This window comes from Cyclopterus lumpus, chromosome 8 (genome assembly GCF_009769545.1).
Source record: "Cyclopterus lumpus isolate fCycLum1 chromosome 8, fCycLum1.pri, whole genome shotgun sequence".
Taxonomy (NCBI): domain Eukaryota; kingdom Metazoa; phylum Chordata; class Actinopteri; order Perciformes; family Cyclopteridae; genus Cyclopterus; species Cyclopterus lumpus.
This window is the reverse complement of record NC_046973.1, coordinates 13,613,636-13,625,737: the sequence shown is the minus strand read 5'-3', so window position 1 is coordinate 13,625,737 and position 12,102 is coordinate 13,613,636. Positions and strand designations below refer to the sequence as shown.

The 12,102-nt window shown below is 45.7% G+C and overlaps 1 protein-coding gene across 3 annotated transcripts in view; it reads right to left on the bottom strand.

Annotated features, from left to right (window-relative positions):
- Positions 1–3,897: 3,897 nt before the first annotated feature.
- ntn1b (netrin 1b) overlaps positions 3,898–12,102 on the bottom strand; it is a 35,305-nt gene continuing 27,100 nt past the window's right edge. For all 3 annotated transcript variants that reach the window (XM_034538838.1, XM_034538836.1, XM_034538837.1), the window contains exons 6-7: positions 9,918–9,992; positions 3,898–4,974 (exon numbers count right to left, since the gene is read on the bottom strand). In XM_034538838.1, the coding sequence (XP_034394729.1) occupies positions 4,655–4,974; positions 9,918–9,992 (395 nt within the window). In that variant the 3' untranslated portion in view covers positions 3,898–4,654. The remainder of the gene's footprint in view (positions 4,975–9,917; positions 9,993–12,102) is intronic.

The window sequence follows — 12,102 nt, the reverse complement described above, 5'->3', positions numbered from 1 at the left end:
CGGCGCAGAAAGTTTGTAACGTAGTGTTTGTTTGAAAGTTGGGATTCGTTGGCGCGCTAAACGTCCCTGCAGGGTTATAAAACGCAGCTAAACGCAAGGAAGTCGCATATTCCCCGATGTGATGTTGTTTAAACTATGCAAACAGCTGCAGTGGTCTCGTAATACTTAACTCTTACCTTTGTGGGGAAAACCAAGGAGGTAAGGAACAATAAGGAAAAGGCAATAAATTCATTTTATTTTATTTTTTTACGGGCTCAATCTGACAAAGAAATCAAGTTATTTTTCCACCCAGTCCTCACCAGCAGACGTTAAGAATATAATGTCTTGGGAGTTTCATTGTCTGTTTCCGTTTTCCCGCCGGCTGTCAGCTTTGCGTGCAAGCGGAGGGCAGAGGGACACCCGGCCGCCGCGGCTATAGGACGACCTCAGCCCCGACTTTCCACCATTGTCTCCACATTACACAGGGAGACAATGGCGGGCGGCGCGGCCGGAGGGACTCCTCTGTGCGGAAAGTTCCACGTTGCTGCCGCTGGTGGAAACCTGACGCGCCCCCTATTGATTAGTTTATTCAGACTCACTTTTGAGCGCGTACGGAGGCCAGAAGCTTCGGGTCGTATCATGTCTCCGTGTTTGTTGTTCCAGCTTCATATTTTCACAAACAGAAGGTCACACACACACACACACACACACACACACACACAATCACAATCACAATCACAAGAGGAATCGCATAGGGTCTTGTGCAACAGTTTAACAAGCTGAGGTGAATGACACAGGGATCTCACTGTCAGAGGGGGATGGCGGGGCAGGGGAACCTGAACAGGCATGTTCAACAACCGTTCTCTAGCCACTTCATCGCCTCCTTCCTCCTCTACCATCTACCCATAGTTGGAGAGTTTTTGTTTTGTTTACGGCCAGTAATCCTGGTTGCCTTTTTCTATTAATGGAGAACGCAGCCTAAACTTTCAGCAATGACTGTATAATGCCCCCCTCCTCCCTCCCCCTCCCCCCTTGGAGCAATCTGCACCGGGTATATCAATACCCTGTCCTCGAGCCAAGACAGATGGACGCTCGTTTGGAGCAGGTTCAGAGCTGTGTGTTTTGGTGTAAAGCTCCCCCAGGAATAAGTGAAGGGGTTTCCACTGACGCCAAAAGCTCCCAGCTACAACAATAACATCTGCGGTTTGGATCAGACGCGTCAGTGATATCACCCCTTTTTTTGTTTTAGCAACATGCCTGCATCACATCGATCAGTGTTTATTGTCTGTGAAGTGTACGCAGGGCACGGGATCCAACACAAGTGACGATCCGCACTGCGTTCTTTGGCAGAAGCGGATATTTTAATTTAATTACTGTTGGCGTCACTCTCGCTGACAACTGAATTTTCCCAAGGTTGAAATAAAATCAACATTAGAAAGGGATGATAATCTGTTAAAAGTATTGCTTTTTTTTCTTTTTCTTTTTTTCAGCGTTCACAATAAATCATATTTTAGTGATGAACGTTTTCATAAAGATTTGTTCTGGACAGCTTCCACAATTATTGTTGCATCGTGCGTAAACGTGCTCCTTGAGCCCGCCGAGCTGTCCATCACTTCAGCAAATGAGAAATATTGTAACTTTACATCACAGCTCACAAACTACAGTGTAATTAATCATTTCATAGAAGGAGTTTTAATAACATATTTAGTTATAGAGAGAATAAGCAAACCAGTAAATAACAAATCAGTGTTAATTTGTGTCCTTTCACATTAGCTCCTGTATGTCATAAATGTTAATGTTAACATACCCTGTCACCAAACTATGCTTCATGTGCAGCCCACCGACCCCCCAGACCTCCACAGTGACCAAGGAGCACGCTGGTCCTGATCAGCTTACTGGAGCTCCTGATGCTTTCCAAAAAAAATGAAGACTTGGAGAGAATTTATTTGAGAGTGAACATATATGAAATTGGTTTATGATCGGGATATAAAAGCTCACAGGCTCCTTTCTGACACCAGTTTTAATTGTTGGACGAATCTTGAATCCCAAAACTACATCACTGTTCCTCATCATTTTAGAAACATAAATGTATCAATTATTCTGGCTATTCGTAGACAGAATAAGTCGTGAAAAATACTATATTAAAACTATATAAATGATGGACATTTTAATAAAATGATATAGCAAATCATATAAACTTGTTTTGCCAACTTGTTGTGCCCATTAATAATATTACTGCCCCCTGTAATTATTAAATAGGTTTTCAGTAATTAAAAAAGGTAGTTAAAGTAGTAGTGACCCTCTTATCCCCTAACCCTTCTTTTAGGTTAATTTCAATTAGTTTTTACTATATCTTATGCTGTTGGCTTCTACAATTACAAACCAAAATAACTGATAAAACACTGTTGCAGCAAATTGTTTGAGTAAATGTAAAATCGCAGTAGTTTAAATGTCTGCTTGTAATATGTGAAAATATGACATTTTTTGACTTAAAAGTGGAGAAGAATAAAAAAGTAAAAAAAAAAAAAAGTAAATTCATCTGGGATCATCCTCAGTTTTTTGTTTGTTTTTTTGTTTACACAGCTTTATTTCAGATGAATTCATTTTCAGTTCTATCAGGCTGTTCAATAGCCAAACACGTATCAATACTTTTCATCACAGCCGTCTACAATTCAATGCACAAAGTAAAAAATAAACGTAAAAACCACAAAAGCCACATTGTTCTCATGTGTCATTAAATATATTCATTTGTGATAAACATAATATATTAGTATTACAAGACATTACACAACCATTTGCAATGGACACCACTAAACAACATTTACAAGCCGATGTATAAACATGAGCAGATAATTATTTAGGTATAATATTCATGGAGTCTGGTGGTTACCTTTCTGGAAAAAAATAATAATAAACTGTCGGTACAGATGTGTTGGCAGAGACTATAAGTGCGTTGTAATTTTCAAATACTTACAGTATGATGCACAGAGTACTGAGGTGTACCCTTGTATTTGTGTGTGTGTGTGTGTGTGTGTATGTGTACGTGTGTATGCGATCCTCTGCGCTCACGTAAACATGAGACATTTCTCTGACATTCATTTAATAAGCCTCTAGTATTTAAAAAAACTCTGGTTAAGTTCACATGGAAATAGATCGAGTTAATGTTTAACAAAACAACAACAACAACAACAAAAATAATACAAAAAAGTAATACTATACAGCAATATAACACTCAGACAATCGGTCTTTATGTCGAGTACCAAGTCCTGACAGTGGAAGTCCTCAAAGAGGTCGCTCTGAGGGAACGTCTGACACCATAAACATCTGTGATATTCCATCACTCCACAGGTTATCTTCCCACAACATTGAATACGGTATACAAATCAAATGTGTACACAATTCACAATCATTGTTAGCTTGCAGTCAGCTACAGTAAATGTTGAGCATGCGTTGAGTCAGTGTTGCTCGATAGGTCGGGAGTTCTTTTTCATTTTTTTTTTTTTTAAACAAAGTGAGACGCTTCACCTTTCTCTCATTTGCAAATGTTTGGGATGTCCAACTTACATTTAGGCTTTTTATTAGAGAACAAATGCTATTTTTTAACTGTAGTGAGGCAAGCAGGGTTTGAACTTTACAGCTTTTCTTTTTGTGTGCATCATATGGTACAGTATGGGATTTATTTTCTTTGTGAACATATCTCATATGTTCCAACACTAGTAAAAATAAGTGCATGGTTGACACGTCTACTCTACATCTAGCCGATGCTACGGCATCATCTACTAAGAATACTGTCTACGTACGCAGGTATGGTTACTTTACATGCATCCACATACTGTTGATATATATATATATAAATATATATATATATATATATATATATATATATATATATATATATATATCTATATAAGCGCCAAGCAGAGACGGGATCATTACTGCAGAGTGAGCAGAGGGTCATTATGGTGGTTTGCTCCAACGACACACCCACGTTGTTTCTGAGGCGACCCTCACCGTGAGCAGGGAAGATGGAACCCATTATGTTTCCCACAGAGGGAATCCACAATTTAGTTGTTCTCACTTTTAGCTGTTGACAGAGTTTATCCAAAGTGTTGCAGGTTACAGGAGCAACTCATAACACACGAGTGGAGTCCCTCAATGCCACGAAAAAAAAGTCTCTTCATTCAACTAGACGATGCTTCACACGGCACAGTGGAGACAGATCCTCTTACAAATACTAAGAGCGATACAGTAGATGCATTGCTCTTAAAACTCAACTCAATCAAAGGGACTTAAAAAAAATCTGAAACAACGGCATCATGGGTAAAATAGTCAGGGTGTGACGTATCTGCAACATTAGGTGCAAACTCTGCAATTACACGAACCTTGAAAGACGAACGGAAACAGAACAACTGTAGAACGAGCTCCTTCACAAAACTTCTGGAAAAAAAACAACAACCAAAAAAACACTAATCTCTTCGCTCCAACTCAGAGCAGCAGCACTCAGTCATTCCCCCATCTCCTCTACTTTTCACCTGTGTCTTTCTATCTTGTTATTCTTCCAGTTTATTTTTTATTTTTTTCATTCATCCTCCTCTCCTCCTCGCATTCATCTCAGCGGAGACGCTGTTTTCGCCTCCACCTCCTCCCTCGATCTGTCGCTCGCCTCCAGACACTTTTAGCACTTCCCCCTCTTGTCGCGCTGCTGGAACTTCCTCAGCCGGCGGCCCCACAGGTCCTTCCAGGGGATGAGCAGGCTCCCCTTGTCCGCCACCACTCCGCTCTGCCCGGGGGAATCGTCGTCTGTACCCAGGAGCAGGTACTTCCTGCCAGGCTTGATCTTGGGGCATTTGCAGGCCACGTCCTTGGCACGCACCCACAGCAGCTGGTCGCCGCGGCGGATGCGGTGCTCGCCTTGTTTATAGACGGAGATGATGTTGACGGTGAACTTCCACCACTCGCCCGCTTTGTCTCCTTTCAGCACGTGCACTTGGACAGCTGGGGGGAAGAGAAGAGAGAAGCCGGGGTTAGACCACCTACACGGACATGTCATCGTCTAGTGACACCCAACCAGAGATACTTGAACCACAGGGTCGATCTCGGGGCCCTGTCTGCTATCGGTCTGATGATGGACTAGCCTTTGGGGGATTGAGGCTATATTTTTAATAAAAAGCTCAATCTAAGGATAGCTGGTGGGTTCCCATATTGCATTTCTGCCAAACACGCTCCGCCTCTTTTTCTCTCCACATTTACCTGCATTCAACCAAAGCCTTCTCAAACGTGATTGGTCAATGCTTCTTGGACAACAAACGGCAAACCAGAACGCTTCTGATACCAAAATCTTGCCTCCAGAATCTACATATGCATGCAGAATGTGTTTATAGAGATTACCCCTGGGTATACTGTATTTGCCCCTGAGTAAAAAAAAGAGAAGAAAAGCCACATATTGAATCAGCTGTAGCACTTGAACACCACATCGAGAGATCTGAATAGTTAATAGTAACGAATATTGATTTCTATCATGCCAAGTGGCAGTAGTAAAAAAAAAAAAGACTAAAAATCTATTTTTATGAAGGTAATAATGTAATATGAACACATTTGGAACATGACCTGGTGTTGACATCTAGCGTAAACTATGACGATTTTCATACAGCATTGTATAAATGTCCAGCAAAACCTCCCGTAGAAACGGGACCCGGAACTCGCTGACTTTGCGGCGTGTCGCCGGTCCCTCCCCTAATCACTGACCTTCGACCTCTCCTTGTGATCCTGAGCATGCTCCCTATTACGGCAACTGTTGCCATAGCACCCCCGCTGCAAACCCAAAGGTTCATGGCGGAGAACATCGGAGAGCGCATTTTGATGTGAGGGGCAGAGAGAGACTTCATGTGGCCGCAGGCTCCGTTTGAGGAGGAAGACGTTGATAATAGGTTCTTTATTGCAAACATAAACGTCAAAAATTGCTTCTTTTTTTTTTGTTGCCACATTTGCTAACACTATAACCTCTGAAACAAGTCCTTTCCAATCGGTCTATTAGGTGTGAAACTGGACTCTGAGCATCAGAACACTGACAACCGTAGGCCAAGCCAAGCCAAACCCTGGTAATTACTGGAACGCCACTTGTTACAGATATCTTCATACCGGGAAATGAGTAAAGCCTCTTTCGCGGAGCGTCAGGCGGAGCGGCCATTACCTCATCGCTGTGACTGTAACAAGGGGCAAACAGCTCGGCAGCGATGGAGCTAATCTGTGCTCGAGGTGAAGTGCTTCACCCCGTGGGTTTAGCTATAGGAATGTGCCATTAACGTCTAAGTGTGTGTGTAGGGGGTTCGCCCACGACTGTGAGAATGAATCGAATCTGAAGATTGGATTAGCTGATGGGAAAGACTCAAGTGACAATCAGTTGGACGTGCAGCATATCTTTTATTTATCTGTTCAAGCCATACCTGTTGTTTCTGTTCGACGCACAAGGATCAAACATGAGAACATCCTTCTGTCTCACTTCGTTCAGATTGCTAGGTTAAGTTGGCCTTTTCTCTGCCTCTCTGGCCGAACATGATCACTTTCAGTGCTCATGTTCGGTCGTCCCCCATTACTGCCAAGAACCGGAGGAGTGGGGTGTTTGAGTATGTGTGTCAATGCACGGTGTGAGCAAATTGCACACAATTTCAGAAGAAAGAAGGTTTGTTGGGCTTGAGTAGAGCGAGCTCTCACAGCCCTGCCATTCAGCGCAGCGCTCTCCTTCATCCAGACACATAAAGGGTGTGCGGGGGCTGGGGGATGTGGGGGGTTGGGGGAGGGGGGCCGCTATTTGTCTTCCCAGCCACATAAAAAGTTCCAGGAGAATTGGGATGTGTTTCCGACCTCATGAGCTATACGGGGTTCTGCTCCCAGAGCCCCGTCCAACTTCGCAGCGTGAGAATCCGGCGGAGATAGCGCTCTCCTCTCCGGGCCGAGGAGACTCGGTTCCAGCGTCCAGACTCTCTGCCCGCGCCTGCCTCTTTCCCCTCTTTCTCTGCCTCCTCACTCGAGTGTGTTCTCAGTCTGCGCCCAAATCCACACCACTCGGGTTTTGAGCGAAATGGACACCAGAGAGAGAGAGACACTGAGAGCACAACAATCTATTACGAATTGGTGCACGCTGACACTGTTTGGTGAGACGGGCAATGAGTGTGAGATGATCCTGCACTCGCACAATGTCTGCCAGCCGTGGGGCCTCCCTCACCACCAAACTTCCAGCTGGGTTTATCTTCTTTGGGTGGTGTGCTGCAGCTTGACACCGCATGCCACCAACAAGCAAAGGGGCTAATGAAATTAGGGCTCGCTTAATTACCGCGCTGAGGCCCCTGTCCCCCATGGTTATCAGCTGAGTGAATGATCTGGGACCTGTTACCCTTGGGTGAGCACAGAGGGGTGGCCTGGGAGGCTGGGGGGGGGGGGGGGCCTTTGAGCACTATCCCGGAGCGTCGGCAAACACGCGGCCCTTTGATTCATTGTGCTCCCGGTGGCGAGGGAGGGAGCGAGAGGGTGCGTGTGTGCAGAAGGAGGGTGTCAGGCGAGAATATAATCCCTTTGTGTCCTCCATCTCCGTAGCTACGGCGGCGGTGAAAAACAAAAAAAATTGAATAAACAAAACATATTTCTTTCTCTCCGGGGGCGTCAATCCGTCACCGTCCGCCTAATTTACCACCTGTTTGTGCCCCGAGGAATGCTTGGTTGTCGGTGCAGTGCACAACTGTGTTTAAACAGAGGGCCCCTTCCCGTGACCCCCAGGGAGGGCCCCGCATCACCACTCACACATAGGGGGGTTGTGGCCCCCCAAAAGAACAGAGACAAGACCCCGAAGCTTCCACAAAAGCCAGGCGACAGGCCTGAGAAATGAATTAGAGCCGAGGCGGAGGGAGCATGCTAAGCAATGATGTCTGCAGCAGCGGCTCAGGCCGAATCATCTGCTTCCAGACCGAGCTTTTGGGTTTTTTACACAAACTTCAGAGAAAAGCAACAGGATCCGCCCGCTTTGCCTGACTCAGCCTGGCAAAGCTGATTTATAGATGCAGACTCTGTCTCAGCTCCGATGATTAAGATTTAAAGTCAGTCGAAATATGAATAATGGCTGCGCTTGGCTTCCTAGCAAAACACAACAAATGAATAACATGTATTTGGCCAATTTTCAGCTGGATGCCGTTTTTAAGTCCATAAAGATGAAGTTTCAGCAATGATGATCTCAAATGAGGGGCAACAAGTTAGTCATGTCTGAAAGCAATCAACATGAGGGGAGCTGGAAGTGTTGGAGGGAAGAACCTTTTTAACAAAGAAAAATGTAGTTTTTATTTGCAGAAACACTCTTACTGTGTTTTTAGAAGATAGAATACTTCCATCAACCTGGCTGAGGCGAGATGTGTGACATTTGATTAAACAGAGGGTTTTTTTCTTCTGTGGTTAACAGATGTCGAACCACCGGTAACAGATAAGCTATTTATTGCCGCCATGATTGATGGTGCGGAAAATCCAAAGAGCGCGGTGGACCATTTGTCGTGTGAGTGAAAGTAGGCGGGTAGTGTATTGAAAACAAGTATTCTACTAATGCCTCAGTTCTATCCCTCAATGTGTTCAAATTACAGGTATGGCACTGGTTTGAAGTGTAAACGTCAGTATCATCAACCATCAAACTGGTTCCAAGTTGTTGGTTTGCGAGACGCAGCTGTCTTTGCTTCATTCTGGTGGCACCAACGCTTTTCTTTTGAAATATCACGTCATACTCTGCGATATAATGTCTATTTACCTGGCACTTCACTGTTAGATGTGCGCCACTGGTTCTGTGGATTCGTCGACAACATAACGTGATTGCTGTGTGTGTTTTGGCTTCTCTTATCTGTTTGGGATTTGCTCTTAAAAAGTCAAGCGCCATTTGCTCGAAATGCCTCAGGCTGACTGTTGGAAAAAGCGTGTCCACTGTGCTTGTGTGGTCTGTAACTCTTAGGTTTACCCTTGTTCAGACCGCCACACTTTTATAACTGACCAGAGAGGTGCACAGGCTTTTACTCAACACAACACATTTAGGTATCTTAGGCAATCCTCAGAGGAAAGACGACACGCCGCTAGTTTACACATTGTAATCCTCCATCCTGTACTCAGGTAAAGGAATAGTTCAACCATAGAGATAGAACAGGAGTAGAACTTGACTTGCAAAAGTTTTGTTGTTAGGTGTTATGGTGACGACAAACATCAGTGCAAGCGTAAAGTGTAGTCGTGGCTCACCAGGAAGAGAGCCAGAGACGAATGGCGGGCTAGTTAGCGAGAGAACTTGTCTGTCTCCAGAGCGGTGTGGAGACCCAGCCCGCTGTTTGGCTCACATTCAGTAATTGGTGTAGCATTAATAAAGCAGTTAATTAGCTTAGCTTAGCACAAAGACTGGACACCGGGGGAACAACAGCTCTGAACAACAGTAGCCTACAATCTGTTCTGTTGCCTTCTCTTTCATCAAACATTACAGTCTTTGGACTGGTCGTTAAAGTATAGTTATTTTCATACAGTGTAAGCATTTAATAATGATTTGATTGAGTGTAATTGCCACCTTTGACCTGTTATTTGACACCAGAAAAGGAGTGAGATGTCAATGAAAACACCTGCACTGTGTGATCAGATCAGCTGGATCAACATACAAAATAAACGGATAGTTGGCCGGCTGTCACGTGTCTTGGAAAGCTCTGTTTTTCCCCGTCCAGACTTCAAAATCACCCGCGTTTTGGATGCCGGTAACGATACGAGAAAAGATGTGTTTCCAGATGAATCGAAATTAGAGGACGGCGCTTCAGGCTGTGTGAGAGCAGCATCAAGGTGTAGATTGGCTTCGCTCGGGGTCTGATTAATTGAGACATCTGACCTCTTGACTGCTGGCTGATATCTGGCCGCGCACATTCCCGCATATTGGATTCACTCACCGTAGTCTTTTTTACAGTACTTCTTCATCGTGATCTTCATCTTTCCCTTGGATGCTTTGCAGTGAGTCTCGCAGTCTATGGGAGAAGAGGTGAAAAGGAAAGAAAGAGGCAAAGTTAGATGGCAAATTTCCTGCGATTCATAAAATGATTGGTCATATGGTCCCTTTGCGTCACACTATTTGTGTCCCCGGGATCTCCAAGATGCCTTCAAAGTGCCACTGGGGAACGGTTATGGCTCACACAGATCCTCCTGTGTCTGTAAACACACTCTTTACTATGCTCCTCCCAACTTTTACACTCCAGCATGCTCCCTCGTCAGTGTCCTGGCATGCATTGTGTGAGCTCCGAGGACTACAGAGGACACCCCTGCACAAAAGAAGGTCACTGGGGGGATATTAGCAAGCTACCTACTGAAAATTAGCAGGGACCTTTCACAGCATCTAATCCACGTGATGGGAGGGAGCGAATACTCTGAACGCTGGCCGAGGCGGAACGTTCTGCGCCCCCCCTCGAGAAAGAGGCTCTCGGACTTCTGATTAATGTCTCCGCCGTGTCCCCTGTACACCGGTGCATGTGTACCTGGACCTGCCAGAGGGCTTTAATCGATGGCCGCCGCTGTCGCTCTGTCTCTGCGCCAGGTGCCTTTTTGTAATGAGGGCGCTGGTGGTGGGGCCAGAGGACCAACTGAAAAATTTAAATAATTTGTTCCCTCCACTCTCCATTGACTGACAGAAATTGGAACCAGATCATCTCTGAGTGTTGCCCCCCTCCCCCCCCACCCCCGTCCCCCTCGTCCCCCGCCCCCTCCCATTCCGCCTCTCCCAGAGCAATAAGCCTTGTGCTCTTTTCAGGTGGGGGTAGGGGGTGGGAAAGCTGGGTTGGGCAGTCTGAAGAGAAAGGAGGGGGCAGTTGAGAGAGAGAGGGGAGCTTTCAGCTTGCCTGAATATGGACAAACTTCATTATTTCTTCCAGCCCTCTGTCCAGTCTTTCCCTTTCTTTCCCATTATGCTCCGTGTGAATGAGGTTGCCTGGGTAATGATAGAGGAAGAAAAAAACGCCCCTCTCCTCCCTCTCAAAAAAAAAAGAAGAAAAAAAAAGAGCGGTACGGGACGTGGGATGAGGATCGAATTCATGTATGCAGAGAAAAGCATTTCTGATGGAATGCCTTGGCAGCTTTCTGGGGTGGCGGGAGAAATAAGAAAAGAGGAAATCCCAAAGTAAATGAATTTGACAAGTCCATATCGAGCATGCCTGATTTCCATGTAAATGAAGTGTCGAGGGCAGGGGGGCGCTTTATCTCCCGCTGGCCCCCTGGGGGCCTTTATCATACCTCCCTTTGATAGCTGACGTTGCCCATTAGCCCCTTTAGCGCAATCGCTGCGCTGGGCCATTACACCCGCGGCTCTCATTAAGGGCCGATCTCCCGCTGCGAGGACAAACGCCCCCTTTGTGTGCCCCTGCTGCAGTGCCACGTTCATTCTGCGGGGTCCCCGGGGGACCGCACTGCTCCTAATTTGGAGGGTGGTGTCTGTGTGGAGTCTCTTGACAGGAATCCAAACTCCGCACAGTCACCAGTCACTGTAGTAGGAAGTCGGACTCGCAACAAAGCTGAATGAAGTCAGTGGCGCCACTCACATCAGACACTGATTGATGATCAGAGGTGACAAAGTCCGTTCAACCAAAGCTGGCGTCATGGTCAAAGCTAACACTGTAATTGAATAAATACATATCACCAGCTGAGGCAGCAGGTTTACTGCCTGCTAATTTACATCTATGAAAAGCCCTCCTAACCGCTAAAGGACGGACAAATTCCACTGAAGCTACAGGTAGATATTTTTGTTGCACACGGTCTAATGTCAGCAGTCCAACACAGAGACGCTTGTCAGAGCACATGAACAATAGGGTCAGGCCGGGCGTCACTGTCGGGCGCAGCCGGCCTTGATTGAAATACAAACTGGTGCAAATGAAGCATGTAATCAGATTAGGGCTGAGGCCCTGGGGAGGCCGCTGGGCAGGCTGGGAATACAGGCAACGAGGCTGCGGGGAGCGCTGGCAAAATATCTGGAGTTTACATCAGCGGTACTCAGACCTCACTGACGTGTGTTTAGTTGAGGACTACGACTGAGGACGGATGGAAAAAAAACAGGCTCGGTGCTCAAAATGTTGCTTGAGTTTAGTCGCACAG